At 37.4% G+C, this 26,553-nt stretch overlaps 1 protein-coding gene across 2 annotated transcripts; it reads right to left on the bottom strand.

Annotated features, from left to right (window-relative positions):
• Nucleotides 1-2,840: 2,840 nt before the first annotated feature.
• On the bottom strand, nt 2,841-26,489 carry LOC126976812 (isocitrate dehydrogenase [NAD] subunit beta, mitochondrial). Of its 2 annotated transcripts, none has more exons than XM_050825421.1 (9): nt 26,321-26,489; nt 25,260-25,349; nt 21,878-21,970; nt 20,892-21,008; nt 13,677-13,884; nt 7,798-7,961; nt 5,920-6,129; nt 4,115-4,251; nt 2,841-3,433 (listed from the first exon to the last, which is right to left on the bottom strand). In XM_050825421.1, exons 1-9 carry the CDS (start codon nt 26,360-26,362, stop codon nt 3,334-3,336), a joined length of 1,161 nt encoding a protein of 386 aa, XP_050681378.1. In that variant the 5' UTR covers nt 26,363-26,489; the 3' UTR covers nt 2,841-3,333. The 2 variants fall into 2 exon arrangements, with proteins under 2 accessions (XP_050681378.1, XP_050681379.1); XM_050825422.1 differs by having other exon boundaries at nt 25,293-25,349.
• Between the last annotated feature and the right edge of the window lie 64 nt (nt 26,490-26,553).

Here is a 26,553-nt window from a genome sequence, read left to right as displayed (position 1 = left end):
TGGTTCGAAATGACTAGAGACGCGGCGCACGGTGTTCGGATGCCGCGTACGACATGTGAAAGAGACTACAACAATACGTTTCTATAGTAAGCATTGTGACGCAGGCGTAACAGGATGTCGCGTACGGCGTAAAATAGACGACCAAAGCCTTAGCTGCGCAACGTCGCCCGCGTGTTCAATATTTTTGTATGTACCAACCCTAGCGCTCTGCCCTGACGTAGGTATAAATTTCAAGGAGACGACTGAGTTACACTACTGTTCTATTACTTACTTGTATTGTGACAATAGTACAGAAGTTGATAAATTACTGCAACGGCTCACTCGTAGGCTTAGCTCGTGTGTCCCTTTTATAAGAAACAAAAGTTTACGTCCTAGAATGTCTATAATCTTATTTGAATGAGTAATGCAGTGCATTAACAATTTCTGTGAAATTTTCGTATTCTTTTTAATACGTAAGTTTTTAACAATTGAATTTCTATCCTCATAAGTAACCTGTCGACAATAGCTACCGATAACAATAATTATATCAAGTAATTCCTTTCATTTTCCTTCACTACACTTAATGTCAATGACAATTTTTTTGGTGCAGTTTAGTGGTAGTGCTATGTTGAGTCCTAAGGGTCTCCACCGAATGGGGCCGGAACGCCCGGAGAAATACCACTCTCCCACATAACAAAACCGGCGTGAAATAGCGGCTTTGCCGCTGCGTTTCGTTCGGTCCGTGGGCTATGTGGAGGTCTAAAGGTGTGCGAAGATATCTGTGCTCCCTTCGGACATTACGGCAAAATGCGAAATAATACTACCCGCATCACGTTGACGTCTGACAATCGACAAACGCGCGTCTCGCAAGAGATTTGCCACGCACAGCCAATTAATCATTTACCGGCTGCTGTTTACTCGTACCGATACGACTTAGGAACCTTCAAGAAAAGATCATACTTACACCTTAAAGGCCGGCAACACATCTCTTGACTTCCCATCCCGTGACACCTCTTGCCCGTTTGCCCCCTCTTATATAAAAACAATATGACAGTATCATTTGATAAACAAGTAGTTTTTATTTGTTTGGCACTTCACAGTATGCGCATTCAGCTATAAACAGAGGTAGTGGCGTTTAATGATCTCAGCAGTAACAAATTTCTTTTGATAATAATAATACAAATACAGACCTCCAAAGGCAGAAATCAGCTCCCAAAGTTATACGGATATTAAAGTTACCTCCGGCTTTCATCTTAATTTTTTAGTAAATGTGCTAGAATGTTCCTTGTGTATTCACTTTAGGTATTGGGCTCATTTCTGATATGCCAAGGCATAATGTTTAACAGTTTTGGTACAGGAAACCTTCTAGCTCGTTCACCATAATAATTCTTCGTTCTAGGTAAACAGCATATACCTTTCTTTGCGTCGACTTGCGAGTTACCAAGGGACAGACCATTGTGTCTCAAGGTGACGAGCGCAATTGTAGTGCCGATCAGAATTTTCGTGTTTCTCAAAAATCCCGGGTGGCATTGCATTGTAATTAGCAGGGCGTGTCTATCACTGAACGTCCTGCTCGTCTCCTCCCGTAATTTCATAAAAAATATATATTGCCATTTCTTTTAAGGCGCTCCAATATAAAAATGCATTTTAAACCGCTGTAACATTTTAACATTGTTATAACGGATAATGTATGTCTGCAGTCTAGTTAGCACTGCATGTAAAAAAATTCAACGAATTTCTAACCTTTTTCTCTCACTGAAAGATCCACCACACATACGTTCCACATTTTTGGTGAAACTCAACGTGCGTTTTTCAAATTTGTTTCTGAAAGGTTCGCTAGATGGCGTTGCTCCAACGACCCATATAAATTCCCTCCTGATTCAAAGCAATGATTAACGTCAAACAGATCATATTTTAATAATATTCTGTTACTTGCTCTGTTATTTCATTAATTTGACCTAATTACTACTAGTATATATTACGTAAGTGTCTAACCCTAGTCTGTAGTAAGTAAGGAAACAATTAGTCGTACAGCAGAAACAGAAATCGGTAAACAAAAAACACTCCTTAGTCGTCAATTTAAATATATATCCAAAGAAAAACACGATATTAGAGCAGCAATTTAATCAAAGAATCGAAATTCAGACAATAATGAACAGAATAAAATATACTCATTACTCAATAGAGTTATTGCTAAAGTATGACAGCGCCATCTAGCTAAGAAAGGAGTTTTTTGGTTTTCAAGGAACTTTCTTCCACGTACTACAAAGCTGTGGAATGAGCTTCCTTGTGCGGTGTTTCCGGGACGACACGACATGGGTACCTTCAAAAAAAGCGCGTACACCTTCCTTAAAGGCCGGCAACGCTCCTGTGATTCCTCTGGTGTTGCAAGAGATTGTGGGCGGCGGTGATCACTTAACACTCGTACGCTCGTTTGTCCTCCTATTCCATAAAAAAAAAGAAAAACTAATAAATTTTGACGTAAGGAAAAACGCTCATTTTAATGTATTACGACTCTTTATAACATTAAATCTGTTAAGGACATAATATATGTTTAACACCGGGTGGGATATAAGTTCGTTTATCACTTATTTAACGCTAATTACAAAACGTAATTATTCTAGTTTTTCCAAACGCTCGGTGCCTGCGATGCTACAAGTAGTTGTGCAGTAGTAACAGTAGGTACCCCGCGGGCATCGAGTATTCGACACTAGTTTACTTCACAACCATTAACAACAGTATTCTAATGCAATGCATTCACCATTTACTTACCTTTGTATCTTAAATCAAAAGCGTGGTATGAAATGTCAATAATAGATTCAGACAATTTAGTTTATTTTAATGGAATAAAAACAAATCGATAGCTATTGAGTAATTTTATTTACATTTGGTAACAACAACGAATAATACTGCTACTAAAAACAGACCATAATATCTAAATATAATATTCAATAAATTATACTTAACTAATATGATATAATATAAATATGATATAATAAAAATATGAAAACAGTACGATAGATTTGTTTATGTCCATAAAGGATCAAAAATTGTGTCTAATCTGAATGTTCTGGTTGACAACTAACTGTAAGTCAGTCAGTTGATTTATTATTAGCAGACCTGTGATTGGTCAATAAAGGAAGATGGCGGTTATTCAAATACCGTTCCATAACCTAAAATATTCGTCTCAGAATAACACTTTATGGATAATTAATCTAATTATTTTTCACACTTTTAATTATTGTTTTAAGAAAACAAATTGCAAATGTTCATCAATTGTTCTAAGCTACATATTCATAAAATCATTTTTCCTTAGTAAAATTTTCATATAATGTTCATGAACACAAACAACAATTATGTGTGAATGAGTGAATGAATGATGGCGTTGGTAAAGTCTTTGGTGGTCGACTGGCCTCCGAGATCTTTAGTTCTTACCTTGTTGTCTGATAACACTCTGAAAGTCAAAGAAATGTTAATGAATATGTGAAGAAACATACGCACAGACGATTTATATATATGTTTACTAATATTACATCTAGCGCCTATGTGTGAATTTAATTCTGAAAACATAATATATATAGATACATTCAGTGATTTGAGACTACATACCTATTATACTGCAATAGGCTATTTAACAGTCTGAAAACTAAAAACTTATTTACTGTCCGCTGAGAAAAGATCGGTTATAAAATCAATCAAACACAAAAATGTTGAATAATTTCTATAAAAACCTATCTATAAAATATAAATACGCTAGTAATAACCTGCTATTCTGTAACTCCACGTCCACTCTTGCCATTCCATATACATATACAGCACCTATTTGTGACTCGAGGCGGAATACCCATTATACAACATCTATCTCCAATACAGCAGTGTATATACAAAGAATATAAAATAGTACAAGTACGGAAGTCTAAAGTCCGCAAAACAATTCAAGAATTAGAGACTTGCGGTCATACTGCTCTTGTACTATACTGTCGATGTTATGACAGTGACAGTGATTGTTAACACATGTATAAAATAGACTAGATGTCAATACACTACGAGACATTGGCTCAGTTGTATATAGATTGTTTATACACTAGTATGTGCTATATTATTTAACAATGTAGGGACATGAGAGTAAACTCACTTGTTGACTGCGTTCTTGATCATCTTGGAGTAGGCGTGCAGGTTGACGTGAGCCAGCAGGTTGGCCGAGCACAGCAACATGGCGGTCGGGTTGGCGATGTTCTTACCCACGGCGCCCGAGAATATGTGGCGCGCACCCTGGACCAGAGGTACTGTTAGATATATGAACGATGCGGGACTCGAACCCGTCCGAACGCTCTTACCAACTCAGCCAAACTTTCGAGCGACAAACATCTTGTTCAACTCTCAGGTTGTGGCTTCATCTACAGGATCTACTTTACAGTTGATAACCTGCTCAACCCTAATATATGTATACTAGGAATTTGACTCAAGTCAATCATGACTCATCTCAAGATATCCATCTTTCAAATATAAACAATTTGTTATTTTTACAGTGATAGCCACTTCTGGTATTAATTATACAAATTAAATTAGTAACCAAAATTCATGGACGATACGGGACTCGGACCCGCAAACAAAATTAATCAAATTGTATTAAAATATAATTACTATTGGAGCTACTCTTCATGTTTAGCACTATCACTACCCCAGGATGCTGCGCCCCCCACGAGTTCAAATGCTATGTGATCACTATGGTCCCTACAGCTTGGGGGTCACGTCCCACCTAAAGTACACGGGCTTGAATTCGGCGCTCTCTGTGAAGTAGGAAGCGCCAGCAATGAGGCCCCCCCCCCCCACCAGACCACTTTCTAGATTGTTAACTGTTCCCTACAGTTTGTGGGTCACATTCCACCCAAAGTACACCCGCTTTAAACTCGGCACGCCCTGTGTAGCATGAAGCGCCAGCAATATCGCCCTTATCCCCCACCAGACCACTTTCTAGATTGTTAACTGTTCCCTACAGTTTGTGGGTCACGTCCCACCCAAAGTACACCCGCTTTAAACTCGGCACGCCCTGTGTAGCCTGAAGCGCCAGCAATATCGCCCATATCCCCCACCAGACCACTTTCTAGATTGTTAACTGTTCCCTACAGTTTGTGGGTCACATTCCACCCAAAGTACACCCGCTTTAAACTCGGCACGCCCTGTGTAGCATGAAGCGCCAGCAATATCGCCCTTATCCCCCACCAGACCACTTTCTAGATTGTTAACTGTTCCCTACAGTTTGTGGGTCACGTCCCACCCAAAGTACACCCGCTTTAAACTCGGCACGCCCTGTGTAGCCTGAAGCGCCAGCAATATCGCCCATATCCCCCACCAGACCACTTTCTAGATTGTTAACTGTTCCCTACAGTTTGTGGGTCACATTCCACCCAAAGTACACCCGCTTTAAACTCGGCACGCCCTGTGTAGCATGAAGCGCCAGCAATATCGCCCTTATCCCCCACCAGACCACTTTCTAGATTGTTAACTGTTCCCTACAGTTTGTGGGTCACGTCCCACCCAAAGTACACCCGCTTTAAACTCGGCACGCCCTGTGTAGCATGAAGCGCCAGCAATATCGCCCATATCCCCCACCAGACCACTTTCTAGATTGTTAACTGTTCCCTACAGTTTGTGGGTCACATTCCACCCAAAGTACACCCGCTTTAAACTCGGCACGCCCTGTGTAGCATGAAGCGCCAGCAATATCGCCCTTATCCCCCACCAGACCACTTTCTAGATTGTTAACTGTTCCCTACAGTTTGTGGGTCACGTCCCACCCAAAGTACACCCGCTTTAAACTCGGCACGCCCTGTGTAGCCTGAAGCGCCAGCAATATCGCCCATATCCCCCACCAGACCACTTTCTAGATTGTTAACTGTTCCCTACGGTTTGGGGGTCACGTCCTTCCAAAGTACTCACCTGCTCGAACACGGCGCACTCTGCGGAGTATGAAGCGCCGGCGACCACACCTGCACCCCCCACTAGCCCGCTCGCCAGATTGTCCACAATGTTCCCATACAGGTTGGGGGTCACCATCACGTCAAACTGGTTCGGGTTTGATACCATCTGCATGGTGCAGTTGTCGACAATCATCTTCTCGAACTGGATGCGGGGGTACAATTTAGCGATCTGTTGACAAATTTGTTTATAGTTATTTATGCAACTGTTGTGTAATAAGGGGTATTAAAACACGAATGTGTATTTATCTCACGAGGCGAAGCCGAGTGTGGTAAATACACATGCAAAAATAGGAGTGTCGTTATGAAATTCAGTACAACATTACAACACTCGTTTGGATGATGTAATGGTTATTAGAACATTGGGTGTTTTAATGTTGGCAATAAGCTAACTGTTTCAGAATCTTTAATAGAGGATTTAAGGCATGGGTGTAGATAAAATATTATAATATACTCACAGACACAATTAACCGCCCACCTGTATGATTCATCACCCTGTTTGTTAACGTTAACTATGCCTTATCAACTGTTTGATATTTTATCAAGTGGGTACTCTAGCAATAAATTAAACATGTATACTCTCATTTCGTTTCCTAAATTTGTGTCACCGAAGGGTTTTTGGAATTTAGTTGTTGTTTGACATTACTGCAATTGTGTTACTGTGTCAACATTTCCTGTTCTGTTCTGCCTTAGTGTGCAAATAGCGATGCAACTGGTGTAGCCAGGGCAATTTCATTTTAGCAACACACCAATGATACGGACCATGAAAAGTCATTTTATTTATAGAAAAATCAATGAAGATTGCACCGCACAATTGACGTTTGATTGTTTATATTATTATGACGTCACGATCATTGTGGCTCCCTTTTTGGCGCGACTATTTATCATTTAACTTTAAAACAATTTATCTTAGCATAAATTGGAATTATTTTGAAGAAATAAGAATACCAGTTGGTACTCGAATCATTACGATCATTTTAGAATATTCTTAAAAAATGGAAAAATAGTCTATTACTACGATGAATAATGAATACTTGAATATCATATCAATTATTAACTAAATAACATGATAAATATTTACCCCCTTATTCATAATGGTCCGCTAACTTTAAACAGCCACTAAGGAGTGTTTTTTCTCATTCTGACTTAGGTGAATAGAAGAAGACAGAGTGAGAATTAGCAATGCTTTAAGTTAGCAGACTATTATGAATAAGGGGGTAAATCTGTAATATCTTAATCTATAATAAAAAATAAAAAAAGTAAAAAGCAGCCAAGGGCGAGTCGGACTCGCCCATGAAGGGTTCCGTAGAGCAGCAAGTAATATAATATTACAAAAGGTCTTGTAGTTCGTTGTAACTTTGATCAATGTTTTAATAAGAGTGTATTTTTTTTTTTCAATTAAGTTATTGATAATACGATTTATGACATATCCAAAAAAAACTACTTACTAGATCTCTTTCAAACCATTTTCGGTGGAAGTTTGCATGGTAATGTATATAATATATTTTTTAGTTTTATCATTTATCAAGTGTCTCACGCGCAAACTATTCAGTGTAGAAAAAATTATATTAGAAACTTCAATATCATTTTTGAAGACCTATCCATAGATATGTATTGGGTTGATGAAAAGTATGGGGAACCCCCAAACTTTATTGCTATTTTTCTATTTTTGTGTGAAAATCTTAATGCGGTTCACATAATACTTACCAAGTGACTGTGACATACAGACGGACAGACAGACAGACATGACGAATCCATAAGTGTTCCGTTTTTTGCCATTATTTGGTTACGGAACCTTAAAAATAGTTGAAACTTCTCAAACCAAAAGCAACCGACTCACCTCTTCACAGCTCCTCAAGAACAGCCCGTCTCCAAGCTTCATGATGTTCGCTTTGTGGACAGCAGTCACCTTCTTCCGTCCCATCTTCACGGCGTAATCAAACGCAAACTTAGCGATACGCTCCGATTTAGCCGCCGTTATGATCTTCAGACATTCCACCACACCTGAAAGTTAATTCAAATTGTTTTGTAGTTCCGTACCCGAACTGAAACCAACGGGAGCCATTTAGTAAGACTCCCCTGTCCATGAGCGGGTCAAACGCAATAGTTAAACATCTGAATATTGACACAGCGTGTTGTAGTGACAAGCGGAGATGGTACATATAAAAGGTATATATAAAAGGCGATGTCCTCCACTTCGTCGAACGATCCTAGGTGCCAATTTTCCATTTGGGACCGGTTATGTAAAATTTTAAATTCTTATAGCGCATAAAATTGTCGGGACAGAATTTTGAATTTCGACTTGATTCAATTATTATAATTTAAAACAAACATGATTTACAAATTATTCTAAATTAGCACGCGCTATTTATATTTATTTCAAAATTGAGCCGATTAATCAAATAACAATATGTTTTAATTCTCGTCTCGGCCCCCGCGCCGAGCAGACTACTTCACGCGCCTGTGCTCACGCTCCGCTACGCCGCCACGCTACGCCCACTGCTACGCTACGCAGCTCCGCTACGTGTGGTACGAGTACGTATACTACGCCAAGTTCGACTGGTTACGTCGAATTCGTTCCGGCCCGCAGCTTGATTACAGCAATTTTTATTGTAGTAAGTGAGTTGCGTGCCATCGCGGTTGAGCTGAAGGATACCTAACGGTGACAACTAACTCGGCTAACGTTGACCCGGTGCGTTTCTCAGGCCTCCTGACCTGAGAGAAACCGGACGACCCGATCCCATTGCACTTGGGCTTTCCCAAGGGTGACGGTTCGCGGCTGTAACCATTAGGGATAGCCGCGCCACTTCCGACCCCCGTTGCTCCCTGCTCTCGGCGGGGAGGCTTCATCAGTATGGCTGATGATGCTTCTCGCCACGCCCTCGCAGTCCAGATTGCGGCTTTGATTAAAGCCGCAAATGCCAAATTCGACCAGTCGCTGGTCGATAGCGTCATCTCCTCCGCGGCCAACTTTCAAAGTCAGCCCCTTGCTGACTCCCCCGCGTCCCCCGATGAGCCCTCCGCTCACAAACCTACTTCCGAGGACATGGAGTTCTCCGACTCCGCCTCCTGCGGCCGCAAGCGGCCAGTCCACTCCTCCTCGGAGGAATCAGATAACGGAACTCTCACTGGTTCCGTACTCGACACCTCTCTCCGTCCCTATCGTCCCTCAGACGATTCATTCCAACTGGTTCAGTCCAGAAAGAAACGTCAGGCCAAGCGCGTCGCGTCTGACAAGGTTTCAACCTCCTCTTCCCACCCGGTTCCATTAATGTCCCTCGACATTAGTTTACCCCCGGACTCGGTCCCCTCCTCTTGCAAACCGGCGACACGCTCGCCCGTCCACCCTAGCAACAAGCCTCCACCGCCTATCTTTCTCCGTGATAAGGCAAAGTGGACATATGTAGCCCAACTTTGCACCGATCACAAGGTGCGATACACCCGTGCCTCAAACACAGGTGAGGCAATACGCATAGTCGTACCGACCACGGACGACTTCCGCAACCTCACCCTCCTCCTCTCGCGTAACAACGTGCCTTACCACACCTATGCGCTCCCGGAAGAGCGCAAGGTCAAGGCTGTCCTCCGAGGCCTCCCGTACGAGCTCTCTAATGAGCTCATACAGGAGGACCTTGTCAAGAAAGGCTTTCCGGTCGAGGCTGTACATAAAATGTACAGCCATACCGGAAAGAAATATCCGTTAGCGTTAGTCATCCAAACTAACGTCCCTGCAGCCAGGGAACTTTTCAAAGGAGAGTTCACCATATGTGGGCTCTCCAACATACGTGTGGAAGCCCCACACAAGCGGGGGTTCCCCGGTCAATGCCACCGCTGCCAGATGTATGGCCACGCAGCGGCAAACTGCTCTGCTCCTCCCAGGTGCGTAAAGTGCCTCGAACCCCACAGCACCAAAGAGTGCAAACGCACTCGCGAAGAGGTAACACCTCCCGCATGCGTGCTCTGCGGGCAGGAGGGCCATACCGCGAATTATCGCGGATGCCCTTGTGCCCCTCGTTCCGCCCCGAAGGCTGCTAATAAGCAGACTTCCAGGCCGCCAAAACAAAGGCCACCTCTGGCCTCTAACCTCACCCAATCCCACTTTCCTCATATGAGGAATAAAACTGTCGGGCCCCAACTCTCCACCTCATGGAGACAATCAGCCCCTCCCTCTCAGGCATTCAATGTCTACTCCCGCCCCGCCCCGGCCACCTTCAGTGGCCCCAGGCGGGCAGTACCTCCCCAGGCTCAATCACAGGTGCAAAGCACCCTGAAAGACCTGGAAGAGATTTACGCCTCACTAGGCGAAGTCGACATTAAAGAAATATCCGTCCTGGCACGGAAACTCAGGACGGCTAAGTCCTCCAAGGAGCGCCTCTTTGCGCTGGCGGAGCACCACCACTTGGTGGCCTCCTTGTAATTCCTAAAGCGCTTAACGCTTACCACATAGTGCGGTACGAGTGAAGCCTAGGGGCGTATCACTCGATCTAAACAAATCACTATTTTTAAATTCCTCCTCTCTCAATCTTTCGTCTGACCTGGATTGACAGGTACCAGATACATGTAGCCTCACCTCCCGCTTGTGATCATCCTTCTGATGTCGCCAAGTCTCTATTAGACAGCACCTTCTGTGCATTCCCAGCGAACACTCCCTAGGGAGTGCCGCTTGCGCCTCTCTTCCCCGAGAGATGGTCGCCTTCGATGAAGGCTTAGAGGGCACACTGCCCAAAGCCAACCTCAGGTGGTGTTTAGTGGGTAGGCACTTAGGTTCTTACGTGAGTCCCACATAACCAACGCAGCCTTAGGCTGCGTTGGTATGCATGAGCATTCACCACCTCCCTCCCTTCGTAATCCCGGAGGGTAGCCCTTTCCCTTTGTCTGGGCGCAAAAAAAAAAAAAAAAAAAAATATGTTTTAATTGTAACACTGCTATCATTCGAGAGTGATACGACTTTGCAAATCAGCACAAGTTTCTCAAGTGACCAAATAAGGCGCTAATTCCTCATCTATACTAATACTATAAAGCTGCAGTGTTTGTTTGTTTGAACGCGCTAATCTTTGATACTACTGGTCCGATTTGAATGATTCTTTCAGTGTTGGGTAGTCCATTTATCGAGGAAGGCTATAGGCTATGTTTTTTTTTCAAAATTAGGGATCCGTAATAAAATTGCTATTTTGTAACACAAGGTGTAAAATCGAAAACCTATTTTTGCGTGCGCTGCAAAAACTATTGACAATAGAACAAAATGATGTACAGGCTATAATATAGGCAATATTTTATTACTTATAAAACTATCGCGTGAATTATACTTTATATGGCAAAACAACGTTTGCATGGTCAGCTAGTGTTTAAATATGGCGCCAAATTCAAAAAGATTATTTTTATTGTTTTTGTTTGGGTTAATTTTGTTTTGTTTTTGTAGACAGACATAGTTGTACTTCGCTTCGCTCAAATATACTCCGCAGCGAAGAAATACGACGAGAGACTTAGTAGATTTATCGAGGACCGTTGATATTACACTAATTTGATAAAATTATTCAATTTTTCAATTTGCAAAATATGATTTTTGTTAATTTATATAATTTTTAAATAAGTATATCACTAATGAGCGCCATCTAGTAATTTATTGTAAACTACAAAGGAAACGCGCGACATGTCAAGACAAAATTAAAGTATCTAATTCGTTTAGAAGTGAATAGATGGCGGTGAATTTATATTTCTATTATAAATTATTAGTGCGTGATTTAACTAAGCTTATTATTATAAGAACTAGTTCGGGGATCTCGGGCTAGCTGATTTAAGTGATCTTTCAATATAACAAAAATATTTTTATTCGCAAATATTAAAATCCCTTCATTCAATCTACAAAAATTAACTAAAAAATTAAAAATAAATAATTGTTTAAAAGAAAAGTAAAGAACACGCTTTATATAAAATTCAACTAAAAATAGAAAATAAATTTAAATTGAAAATAGTGTAAAAAAACATTATATATTTCATTATAAAAAAAAGCGTGGGGTGCTTTTTAAGATATTATTGAAATAATTATTCTTCTACATACCACGCTTTTTTTATAATGTAATATATAATATTTATTACACTATTTTCAATTTAAATTTATTTTCTATTTTTAGTTGAATTTTATATAAAGCGTGTTCTTTAGTTTTTTTTTTTAAACTATTATTTATTTTTAAGTTATCGCTATAGAACGGTGTCTCACTCACTCGGCCGCTAGACCGCCAGTAACGCGGCCACCTCATGGCGTACAACACGAGTGAGTGCACGTTTGTATTTTGTTTTTGAAGTTATACTTCTTTAGGCGCGTCATGAAAAAATTATGAGAATGAAAGTTTAAGATGCGCGCGCATCACTGTAACACAAAAGTGACAGGGTGAAGTTGGTTCCTAAAATTTTCTAAAGTTTGTGACATTCCTTATTTTTGGAGTTTACTCCTTAAGATTCGATTTTCATATAAGGCGCCCGGTATGAGAAAAATATGGAGAGTAAAACCTACTCATCAAATGGCATAGTAACGTTTTTGGTGCGCATCATTTCTCGCGCACCTTTCACTTTCTGGTATTTTGAATCTTTATTTTATTATCGAAATTGATTTATTTTTATACTTCCATAAAATTACAATTTATACATTAATATGACATGTATTGTATATATAAACATGTGTGCTTTGTATTTATTAAATATTGAATTATGAATATATTTCATACAAATTTATATGAGCTGTGCACATAATTAAATGTTTAATTTAATATGGAGTGTATATATAGCGCATTTCACGAAAATAGACAATTTTTAACCTAGCGGATTATTTTATTTTTTAATTACGCTTTTATTAGCTTCTGCTGTATGTCTGTTTGTAACCGACTCCATTGGACTTGATTTTGTTTAGTACCTGCTCAAAGACAATCGTTCTTGAGGATAAAAACTCCAGTCGTGCGTCGAGGCTGAGACACACACACATTTTTTATTTATAAATAAACTACGATACATTATTTTTTGGTTTCTTCGTACTTTATTAGTATACGCAAAGGGCGTAATTGTCAAAGCCATCGTTGGCAAAATTTTTACCAAATTTTTCTTTCTAAAAAAAAGGAATAAATCATTTTAATGATTTTTGCTTCGTAAGGCCAAATAAGTATAATTTCTTGCGTGCATACATTTTTAATTACATTAGTTAAGACCACCAATTTAGGATAATTCCTCATCAGATAAAGATTTAAAAATGCTAAGGTTAAATAAAGATCACACCACCATTGTTTCTTTTTTCTTTTAAACTTTTTTTACAACATACAGCAGGTGTCGCATGGTGTCCCGGTGAAATATAGCCCTAAAGAAGTTTTATTCACTTTTTTTTTAATGGAAATAAGGGACGAGACGAGCATGACGTTCTGTTAATGATAATTGATACGCCCTACCCATTGCAATGCAGTGCCGCTCAAGATTCTTGAAAAACCCAAAAATTCTGATCGGCACTACAATTGCGCTCGTCACCTTGACACATAAGATGCTTAGTCTCATTTGCCCAGTAATTTCACTGGCTACGGCGCCCTTCAGACCGGAACACAATAATGTTTACACATTACTGCTTCACGGCAGAAATAGGTGCCGTTGTGTTAGCCATAATCTAGCCGGCATCCTGTGGCAAAGGAGCCTCCCACTGGCAAGTCAGTTCTGAAATGAAAACATTTAATGAAAGCCTCATACCAGGTACAGACTCGTGCTCGAGCGCCGAGTACTCCCCCTCGGTCTGTTCCCGGATGATGATACAGTCCACATCCTTGTGTCTGCAGCTCACGTTGGGCAAGGACTTCACGTGCACCACGTTGGCATACAGGTCCAGGGCATTGCGCAGCTTCATGTTCAACGTTTGAAGCTCGCCCGTGTGGGAGAAGTCTGGTGTCGCCAGGATACCCTGAAAAATTTAAAATTATTTAATTACTTTTAAATAAAACACTTTTAAGGATTAAAACGCGTGTAATTGTAACTGTTTTTACATTAGATATTTGCGTAAAAGTTACATTTTTATTTTACTCAACCCGACGTTTCGAAACCAAAAGTTTTGGTAAAAAGAAGCGTGTGTCGGCTCCGACGCACGACTGGAGTTTATATCTTCAAGAACGATTGTCTTTCAACAGGTACTAAACAAAATCAAGTCCAATGGAGTCGGTCACAAACAGACATACAGCAGAAGCTAATAAAAACGTAAGTAAAAAATAAAATAATATGTTAGGTTAAAAATTGTCTTTATTAAATTAAACATTTAAATATGTGCACAGCTCATATAAATTTGTATGAACTACATATATTCATAATTCAATATTTAATAAATACAAAGCACACATGTTTATATATACAATACATGTCATATTAATGTATGAATTGTAACTTTATCAAAGTATAAAAATAAATCAATTTTAATAATATAATAAAGATTCAAAATACAAGAAAAGTAAAATGATTTTTGCTATCATCTATCGTATCACTGTAATACAACTAAAATAGGAACCGAGCGTCTAGACTGTCACACCAACTGAAAAGTGAAAGGTGCGCGAGAAATAATGCGCACCAAAAACGTTACTATCAAATTTGATGAATAGATTATACTTTCCATATTTTTCTCATACCGGGCGCCTTATATGAAAATTGATTCTTAAGGAGTAAACTCCAATAAAAAGATTAAGATATGATTGCCATATAAAGTAATTCAAATTCAAAAACACTTTATTCATGTAGGTCACGGAAATGTCACTTATGAATGTCAAAAAAAAATTTTTTTTCTCATTAATTTTACCGCTACTTCGTAAAGGGTTGAGCTAATGAAGAAGAAGTAGCAAGAAACTCATTGCCACTCTTTTAAGTCAAGATTTATTTACATTTTAATTGTTTTACAAATCATTTCAATTACAATATATGCAAAGTGACGCAACAAAAATACTCAAATGTCAAAAACTGAAAAGCTTACATGAGTAAGTCAAAAAAGAAAAAAAGTAAATTAATACTAATTATAGACACAAGAGTTATTGAGTATAAGTAGTGGATACAACAACCCACACATACCGTAAATAAATAGAGGCATTATGTGAGCATTTCATAAAATAAAATGAATAATAACTTTAAAGGAAATAATAATAAAAAAAAACTCATCAAGCAGACCTCCCGGTAACAAGATCATCCAGCCACCACGAGTAGCACCCGTGCACGATCGTGACGCATGGACCAGCCATCGCCTCCCTCGACCATATTTTAGGGAAGGGAACGACCCGCCCCACGTCGCCGCCACAAGCCGAGGCATTTAAGCGAGCATGAAGATGCCTGTCACGAGAAATCTACCGAATAACAAAACAATGTTCATCTACATATTATGCAATACTTATCTACTAAATGCCTCTACTTACAATTTTGTTTCAATTTACATAACTCTTAAATCTAACTCTATTCTTATCAAATTAAAAAACAGAAACAATATTAATATTTAAATTATATAACTATAATGACATTTATCAAACTGAGACAGACATGTAACAGCCCAGCAGCTCAGTCCCAAGGGTTCTTTAGATCCAGATATTCAGATATTTTATAGTACCCTTTTGTATACAACCTTTTCTTTAGCACAGATTTATATTCAAGGTACGTTCTGAATGTCAATAGGGACCTTATTATAGAAACGTATATGTAATGAATTTGTGACTTTTTGAAGTCGACTTACATGAATAATCTTAATTTTAATATATATAAATCTCGTGTCACAATGTTTGTCCTCAATGGACTCCTAAAGTAATGAACGGATTTTAATGGTGATTACTTCATGGAGTGCAGTTTGGTCCAACTTGAGAGATAGGGTAGTTTTTATTTCGATTTGGGACCCATAAATATTTTTATTTTCAATATTTGTTTTGTATGGACATATTTTCTATGAGAGAATTTAGTGACGCACGGTTTGACAGTTCCGCTGTGAAACAATTTCATTCTAACAACAGGAAGCATATTTACGAAATAATTTTTGATGTTTTGAAATATAAAACAGTTGTTTTTTTACTATCTACAGAACAACGTCTGTCGGGGCAGCTAGTAATATAATAAAAGAAAACATTAGTTAAAACTTTTGGAGTGAAAAAATATAGATGACGACCGATTCTCAGACCTACCAAATATATCGTAAATAAAATTTATCGTACAATAATTATTATATTCGATTGCCATCTTGCAATTCTATTGCGGAACTGTGGATGGAACAGAATAATATTAAAATGTCGATACAAAAATAGGTGTTGATCGTAGATGGGTGAAAATTTGAAGTTGTATGTATTAATGCTTAATCATAATAAAATAAAAATAAAAAAATATATTTAGGGGTGGGTGAACCTTATCATTTAGGGGTATGAGAAATAGATGTTGGCCGATTCTCAGACCTACCCGATATGCACGAGAATTTTATATATAAGATGACATTGTTTTCTTGTGTGCGTTCATGATATAATTTAATAAGTACCTAACTGACATTTTAACCGACTTCAAAAAAGGAGGAGGTTCTCAATTCGTCGGTTTTATTTTTATTTGTTACCTCAAAACTTTCGACTGTGTGAACCGATTTTGATAATTCTTTTTTTATTTGAAAGCTGGTGTTTCCCGTGTGGTCCAGATCTGACAATGGCGTCCATGAGAAAACCATAAGTCTTAAATTTGCTATACATACGTATAGCAAAAAGTGGATGATAAATTTACGAATAACTCAATATCGTGCCAACAGATGATTCTTTTTTTATTAGAATATCCTTTACTTCAAATACGGAATCCATGACAAAGTAACGGAACTCTCTCTCAATTCTTAGGAGCAAATTAACTATACTCGGCCGAATCTTTTTTATGATATCCGGATATTTAAGTCATCTACCATAACATAGTTATGGTCAAGTAATTGTCGTAGTCGAATATGATGATCAATGGGACTCCTTAACGACTTACAGTAAGGGTGCGATCTGTGACAGAATTTCTAACTGTCTGTTATCAAATTGAAAAGCACTTACGTTCATTGCTGAGTAGAAAAGTTTAGTATATCTACACATATTTAGACTTCAAATTCACTAAAAATCATAAAATATTTTTTTTTTAACAAAAAAGCAACCGACTTCAAAAACACTATTCCAAAACAATAGATATAATGTGCACTAAAAAGTATAAAAATCATTGCGTATTTTTATACAATCTAATTAATTAATCTAATTCTAGTTACCATTATTGTAATTTTTGGAGTCGGTGTCATCCAAGATAGGTTTGTTACTACATATATAGTTATAGGTGAGATGTGCTTGAGTCGTGAGGAGGCGAGAGGCGAGAGCGGGTTGCGGCGGAAGGACACCGATTCCAAAAATAACAATAATCGTAACCAGAATTAGATTAATTAATTAGATTGTATAAAATACGCAATTATTTTATACTTTTTAGTGCACATTATATCTATTGTTTTGGAATAGTGTTTTTGAAGTCGGTTGTTTTTTTGTTATTTTTTTTTTTTTATAAAAAGGTATCACAAATTATTCACAGAAGTTTACGTGTCTCTTGTAGATTTGTTCGTAGGACCGTGTCAACATCCCTGCACGCGAATTGCGCCAAACAGGCGTGAATCAAGATAGTAGCGAAAATGTTCTACTTACTCGGGGCCAAGCGTTCCGAGTACTTCGATATTAGTACGGGCTAATCTTTGAGTAATAAATAATATTCCACGAAGAACCACAGAACAACTAGAAACGTGTCACAACGTGGGTTCTGTACTCGCTGATTATTATTTTATTTAAAATATCTCGATACTTAAAAATAATTTTAATTAAAGATAGACATATTATACCATCGCAGACTTTGATGTAGAGCTATAAAAGAGAATCATTCCTACAAAACATTGTTTTTTATTACTCAAAGCTTTAAATGAAAGCTATCAGCTGGCTTTATGTTTTCCGTCATCCTCAACAATCATTGCCTTAATTTAGCAATAAACACAAAACCTCGACATAATATAAGCCGAATCAAAAAAAAAAAAAATCCTAGTATTATAATACTAGGAATATTTTAGTATTGAGTAAACTTACAATTAAAATTGTTTAAAATAACACTCGCTTCGCAAAACATTCGCTTTAATAGATTTGTTCTTACGGTTAATGACACGGCGTTGATGGTAATGATAATGAATAATTAAAGTTTATCAGCTGTAGGTCAGCAGCTACAAAAAAGGCGTATTCAAGACTTGCAATTTGTGTGATTTCATAATAATAAATAATTGATTACGACAGGCCAACGAGCTATAGTACAAATGAATTGAGGGAGTGCCCGTGCTTGTTTAACCGGATACCAACTAGATGGCGCTGTGTACATTTACATATAGTAACAGCAACGCGCTATTAAATGCTTTTCCGTATTCGTTAGTATGGCGGAGATATACATAATTGAAACACATGTTATTTAATTTATTAATGTATTTTTGAAGAGGGAATCTATATCCTGCGGGATTTGGTTCTCTAATTCCATTAAAATAGTACTCTAAAGCGAAGTTGAGACGCACTAGGCAAAATGCAATACTAGGTATGACGGTGACTGTGACTCGAAAGTAACAGTGACAAATACCTGTTACAAAATACTAGCTGTTATTTTAATACTATCTGTGATAATATACTAGCCACTGTATTTTTCGAAGCGTATATTTTTCGTGTTACTTGTTAGCGCCATCTATACGTATTACATAGTAATTTCGCTTATGGTAACTTCGAAATTCAAAAATTCTGTTTAGGTAAAACTGTACAGACCTATTAATTATTTTTATAGTTTTGATGTAATAAAAATAATCATTATACTTTCGTATTCATTATGTTTCAATACTACCTATGCTTAAACAGTGATCCTGACCTAGTACATAATTAAAATGTGTCCTTATCATACAAATAATTCAAGAATAAAGTAGAAATAAACATCAAAAATATATATTATTCAGTAGGCACTATCAAATTACCAATATAGGATTTTTCTTACGAAGAGGTGAGCCATAGCTTGGACAGAAGCAACGATACATTTAAACAGTCGAATGCCCTAGTATAGTCCAGAAGCACTAACATTGAACCCTCTCCTTTGTCCTGAGTAGTCAAAATGTCATCAACTACGTTATTGAGAGCAGTCGCGGTACCTCTCTGTTTCCTAAACCCGGACTGCAGATCTGGTAAGATGTTATTTGATTCCAGATAAGTTCTCAGTTGTTCAGAAACTACTTTTTCTAATATTTTAGACAGGCATGGTAATATGCTGATAGGCCGTATGTCCTTAAGGTTATTCGGGTTATTTGTTTTTGGGATAGGCTTGATGATGGCCTGACGCCACTTGCTTGGAAAAGTACTAGTTAAAATTGACGTGTTCACTATTTTGGTTATTATTTGCAAGGTGTAATCTAGTGTAGCTAAAACCATTTCAAGTGAGATACCATCATGTCCAGTTGCGTTTGAGGTTAGTGATTTAATGTGCTTATAGATATCACGCTCTGTGACAGTTCTCAAGGTGGAGTCCCTAAATTTGTGATTCTTGTAAAAGTTTATATATTTTTCAGTAACATTTTTATTGCCAGGCACTGTAAGAAAATGGTTATTTATTAAATTTGGGTCTTTTAAGTTATCAGGCAATATAATATCACTCTTTTTACTATTAATGTTTAAATTATTTTTTATGTGTTGCCAAAGGAATTGAGGATTACGTATGTTTTTGTTTATGTGTGTGTTATAGTATGCCATTTTTCATTTTTTATAGCAGTGTAAACCGTGTTTCGGAGACTTTTGTAATAAGCTAAGTGGGCTTCAATGTTGGTCTCCAAAATCATGGAGAGCATAATTAGCCGCCAGCTTTTAGAATACCTAGAGGGTCACCAGTTGATCAACGACCGACAGTACGGCTTTCGCCATGGACGGTCGGCAGGTGATCTTCTGGTATACCTAACACATAGATGGGCGGCGGCTATTGAAAGCAAGGGGGAAGGCCTGGCAGTTAGCCTGGATATAGCGAAGGCCTTTGATCGTGTATGGCACAAGGCGCTCCTCTCAAAACGTCCATCATTTGGGCTTCCCGAGAGCTTGTGCAAGTGGACCTCCAGCTTCCTCACTGGGCGCAGCATACAGGTCGTTGTCGACGGATATTGCTCGAACCCGAAGCCCGTGAATGCTGGAGTGCCCCAAGGCTGTGTGCTATCTCCTGTTTCTTCTGCATATCAATGATATGTTGGACACCTCCAACATACATTGCTATGCAGACGTCAGCACTGGTGATGCCGTATACACGGGCCATGCATGTCTCTCTCGGGAAATCGTCGACCAGTGCCGGGAGAAACTTGTGTCTTCTATCGAGTCCTCTCTCGAGAAGGTCGCGGAATGGGGTAAATTGAACCTTGTCCAATTTAACCCCCAGAAGACTCAAGTTTGCGCGTTTACCACTAAAAAAACCCCATTTGTCGTATCACCGCTCTTCGAGAACACTTCTCTTAAAGCCGCGCCTAGTATCGGAATACTGGGTCTGGAAATCTCGAGCGATTGCCAATTCCGTGGCCATCTGGAGGGCAAAGCCAAATTGGCTTCGAAGAAGCTGGGCGTCATCAATAGAGCACGGCAATACTTCAAGCCGGCCCACATTCTAGCGCTCTACAAAGCGCAGGTCCGGCCACACATGGAGTATTGCTGTCATCTCTGGTCTGGCGCACCCCAGTATCTGCTCGATCCATTTGACCGCGTGCAACGTAGAGCAGCTCGAATCGTCGGGGACTCAGTGCTCTGTGAACGGCTGGATCTCTTGGCGTTGCGTAGAGACGTCGCTTCATTGTGTGTCTTCTACCGCATTTATCACGGGGAGTGTTCCGAAGAGCTGTTTAACCTGATCATATAAGTATGTAAGTGGTGTCGTTACCTTAATACAGATTTTGTTGTTTGCAATGGAGTTGACGACATCTTCGAGCGGCGCGCTGAGCGTCGGGTTCACCTCAGAGAAGAAGAACGACTCAAAATCGACCGGAATACTCGCCGCCTGTTGACATACATTTAAATACATTATTCATCTATAGATAGGATATATAAAAGAGAAAAAATAACATTTTCACTCATAAAAGACGTGCCCACTGCGACGAATATAATTCCGTTGGTGCCGGATTGGTGGCGCTGGTGGCAGTAATAATTGATAATCTTTTCAACCATTGGTTAAATTGGTTAATATGAGCTGTATAAACATTGAAGAATAATAAATAATATATAAAAAAAATAAACGAATCCAAAAATATTGTAATGTATAAAGTATTTTAAACTCAATCTTAAATGTAACTAACTGTTAAGGTTTAGTTTCGACTAGTGCGTATAATAACTTTTTTTTTAATGAAAATAAGGGACGAGACGAGGATGACGTTCAGCTCATGGTAATTGAAACGCCCTGCCCAATACAATGCAGTACCAGTCAGGATTGTTGAAAAACCCAAAGATTCTGTCTCATTTTCCCAGTAATTTCACTAGCTACGGCGCCCTTCAGACCGAAACACAGTAATGCTTACACATTACTGCTTCATGGCAGAAATAGGCGCCGTTGTGGTACCCATAATCTAGCCGGCATCTTGTGCAAAGGAGCCTCCCACTGGTGAACGATTTTTAAATACCGTAAAATAGAAAGTGCCATGTGCTTACCAAGAGAAAGACACTCATTCTGAAACCTTACTGTCACTGCGGTTATTAAAAGCTTACCAAGGCATGCGCGTCCGCACGTTTAGTCGGACCATACTAATAAGATGTTGTTTGAATGTTTATTAGTGTTCATATCTATTTCTCTGACCTCTAATTTAGTATAAATTTGATCAAAGTTTTAAACATTATAATATAAATATTATATAACCTATAACCTATTATTTGTACCTTGAAAACCTCTTGAACGGAGTAGACAAGCTCTGGCCCGACTCCATCACCAGGGATCAGAGTGCATTTAATGTGACCCTCCTTACTTGCTTGCTGTCAATATAACAAGACAATATTTTAATGCAGAAATGACATTTACACAAACACTAATTAAAACCCTAATCAAAACATGTAAAGTTGAGATTTAATTGAAAATATCATGAATACCTAACTTATATTCAATAATTTAAGTAATTATATTTGTGTATGCCCTTTAAATTCTAACAGCATGTATATTTGTTCCAGGTACTTATAAAATAATAAGATAAAACTTATTTCAATCTTTAGCACCAATCACTACTATTAAAATTATAAAAGACATACTCAAAGCTTGGTAGTAACAATGGCACAGTAGGAAGAATTTTCTTCTTTGGTGAACCACTCTTCAAAGGTGTAACTATATCATATGGCATATCATTGTCAGCTAATATTAAAACATCCCTACTGTCTTAACTTGGTAGTTTGTCCACTCCTCACCTCCATTTGTTCACAGGTTTTTTTCTTTTTTTATTATTATTCAATGCAATCTTGAAGGTATTCAGCATTATGTAAGATTTTATTAAATTAAAAGGCTGCTCTCGTCAAATGACTGCTCTCATCTTGAGAAATCTTTATTTTAGTCTACAAGTAACTGTTTGGGTTTTTTTATGAGAGTATGGGACCTTCAGCTGATGGAAATTGATACGCCCTGCCCATTACTTTGCAGTGTCACTCAGGATTTTTGAAAAACACTAAAAAATTCTGAGCGGCACTTCTGACCTTTCCGAGATTTGTTCAATAAATTTGTTCACATGTATGTATTATTTAGTCAAAATGTTTAACTTCATCATACAAGTGTAGACTCGTCCTCTATTGGTGAATTAAACCAGGACCTTCCATATGAGAGGTACCTTGAGGTCGATATTACATGACTCTAAAAAACATAACTAGTCACTGGGTGGCTTATCTATAATAATGATACACCACATATCAGGTTTATATCTTAACTTTGATAGCAGCAATAACGGCAATGTTCCCAATAGATTGAAGACTCGCACAGTTCTTTAAGAGGCAATATTTATAACATTCCAACAGACTTTATAATTAGTGCACTTCACCAGAAGTGTATTAAAGTTTTAGTCACTGTCCATATACAAAGAACCAGAATGAACATAAGCCAGCGAAGAATACCTAAACTATATATGGCATATAATATGATTCTTTATCATTTTTTTTTCAATTTTATATATGTGGAGCCAGTGTGAACGATGTAAACAATTAAATATCATGTTCATCTGTCTTTAGACATTAACTTCAAAGCAATGTTCACCTGTCTGTTCCTGAACTGAAGCAAATATAAATTCTTAACATTTTACATTACTTACCTTATTTCTTACCTAAAATTATTAAAACTCATTATAAAGTTATTTAATAAGTTTGGACAACACAAAGGCAGTGGTAGGAATGCTTAACAACCATGTCATGCTAAGGACATAGCAAAACCTTAATTAAATTAACGTTATTGTGATATGCTTGCTCTGAAACATGCATCCATTCCATTCTTTTACCTAAAGTATGCCAATTCCTTATACAGCCAATATCTGAACCCAAGAAGTAGTGTACTTTAAACTGATTGTATAATAATTTAGAATTATTTCAAAGTGTAAACATCCAAGATTCTGAGTGAGACATAAGAATTTATAAATCAAATCAGCCCAGTATATTCACTAGCTACAAATAAAATTAAAATACAAATCACGTCTTACCATATTTTAAAAAATCAGTAAGGACAGTAAATATTAACAAAATACTGTCCTTACTGATAATATGATCTAATATATAAAATTCTCATATTGCGGAGTTTGTTACCAAACTCCTCTAAAATGGCTAAACTGATTTGTATGAAATTTTTTGTGCGTATCTGGTAGGTCTGAGAATCTGCCAACATCTATTTTTCATACCCCTGAATGATAAGGAGAAAATATTTTTTTTATGTTATTTATTTTTATATGATTCAGCATTGAAAAAATACATACAACTTAAGATTTTCACCCATCTACAATCAACCCCTATTTTTAAATCACGATTTTTATATTATTCTGTTTCATCCACATATGTTCCATTACAGATATGGAATAGGGTTGCAAGACGGTAATTATATACAAGTATGATAAATTATATAATATTTATGTACTATATATTTGGTAGGTCTAAGAATCGGTAGTCATTTATTTGTAAAACCCAAAAAAATTTAATTATTTTTTGTTATTACTTTAATTAGCAATACAATGTTTGCTGGGTCAGCTAGTAATATATGTAATTCTATATTTCCAATTAATATATACAAATTACAATTTAAATTGTTTTCACACATTTGTTGTAAACTGTGATTAAATATTTTAAGTATTACACTAACTTCTTGGGAAGATTATATTTAAATGTTTCTGTAATTTTGTTGTAATTACGAATTTTGAATTGAATAGAATGGTGAAGAAACACCACCAAATAATATATAACATATAACATGCACTTATTGATTATTACATTCTTACGATTCTGTTGAGCTTTCATCATCTTTGTAGACCTGATGAATATCTTAATCATTCAATTAATAAAGTAGAACTTCTTGAAAAATAAAAGTACTATCATGGTAGAACCAAACTTTTATGTCAGAATATGTATTTATATATCAAGGAATATGGTTATCTCCTGACTACATACTAAATATTGCATGTATTACAAAACCTAAAAATTTATTGAAAGCTAGTAATGCAGGTGTTTGTGCTACGGCTCAGAGTTAGATAAGGCTGGAGTAATAAAGCCAATATTACAGGCCAGTGAGGGCTGCCATTTTGATGCTCATCAAGTTATAACTTTTTTTTTTATGACAATAAGGGGACAAGAGGAATAGGATGTTCAGCTGATGGTGATTGATACACCCTGCTCTTGCTATTGTAATGACAATGCAGTGTCACTCAGGATTCTATAAAAACCCAAAAATACAGAGTGGCACTACAATTGCTCTCATCACCTTGAAACTTAAGATTCAAGTCTCATTTGCCCAGTAATTTTACTTGGTACCAAAACACAATAATGCTTCCATATTACTATGTCACAGCAGAAATAGATGCCATTGTGGTACCCATAATTTAGCCGGCATCCTGTGCAAAGGAGCCTCCCACTTGTAAATATTCTTAATGATCATGTTATGAGCCTTTCCATACTGTAGCATACTCAGTCTAGACTCAAGACTAGGGCTCCTAACAGTGAATTTAAAAGTGATATCCTTCATTGTAACATTATTAACTTTATGATGTGTGCTCTTAGCACCTAAAAGTGAATATTAGTAAGTTAGTATTCTCACCAGGGTACTGATTGACTGTGGTGCAAAACATACATTTTTATCACTATTTACGGCAGTCGTGTGCAAACCCTTGTTCATATGTTGTGATCCCTGAAAGTAATTAATGATGTCAAAATCAAAGAGATATTTACAATATGCACAAATGAAAACTGCATACAATTAAAATAATTATGTATCATTTAGATTCTTTGAGAAATCCTAGCATTTCGCTTGACAACTGATTTAAACATAAACTTTGTCAATTCAATAATATAATTTATGATAAATGGTAAACAACCATAGGTCAAACATAGGAACTGTGTGCAAGCTCACAGATTGCTCACTTACATAGACATTAGATATAGTTATAAATTAAACATAGCTCCCTGATTCTATGGGTACTATTCAAATTAATCAGAGAGCACTTGGAATATTATATTTCTAATACAGTAAGTTTTTCTTTAATGTTGGCCATCAAAATATGAGCTAAGGACTCTGTATATAATAATCAATTCTTCCTATTGCAAAACTTACTAAAGATTGAATTTATGTTGACAGTTAGACCTGTCTAGGATCGGAATTTATCCATGGATAACCTGATGCTACAATGCTATACTGGACGGCACAATACTGGTGCAAAATTTGCATAGTTAATATGGATATACTTACTAATAAATTATTACTGTTATTTAAAAATATATATTGTGTCTTGAATAAAAATGAACAACGACTCGATAAAAGAAAAATGTCAACAAAAAGATTGATGAGCCTGTTTAAAGATTATTTATTCATACAACTTAAGTGGCGTATCGGTTCCTTCATTTAGGAAGGACTAATTATTATCAACTTGCAAATTCCCTGACACAAACGGTCACATAAGAAGATAGACATTTAAAATAAAATAATCTTATGACGCGTAAAATATACCTTAATACGAGAACAAACCACTCATTACAATAAAACAAAAGATTATAGTAAGTTATACGAAATAAATAAAAATATTTGTTACGAAACAGCTCGAGTAGATAATTTAATTTATAATTATATTTGTCTTCAAATTTGTGATCAAGTGTCACGCTTACCTGGATTAAGGCACGAAAAACATTTCTCGAAATAACAGACATATTCCGTTTTATTCAGAAATTAACTATGAGAAAAGGCAAACCTTTACAATAAATTATTTTTAGAATGAAAAATTAAAAACCCAAATCTGTAAGGAAGGGTGACAACTGCTGACAACCACAGACTGTGACTGCAACAGACAAGTGTCAACACACATGGTGACTGGTCAATTAACAGTTGACAGTTGACACAG

The sequence above is a fragment of the Leptidea sinapis genome, chromosome 42, assembly GCF_905404315.1.
Source record: "Leptidea sinapis chromosome 42, ilLepSina1.1, whole genome shotgun sequence".
Taxonomy (NCBI): domain Eukaryota; kingdom Metazoa; phylum Arthropoda; class Insecta; order Lepidoptera; family Pieridae; genus Leptidea; species Leptidea sinapis.
Note: the sequence above shows the minus strand (reverse complement) of the source record. Positions and strands in the feature narration are given on the sequence as shown.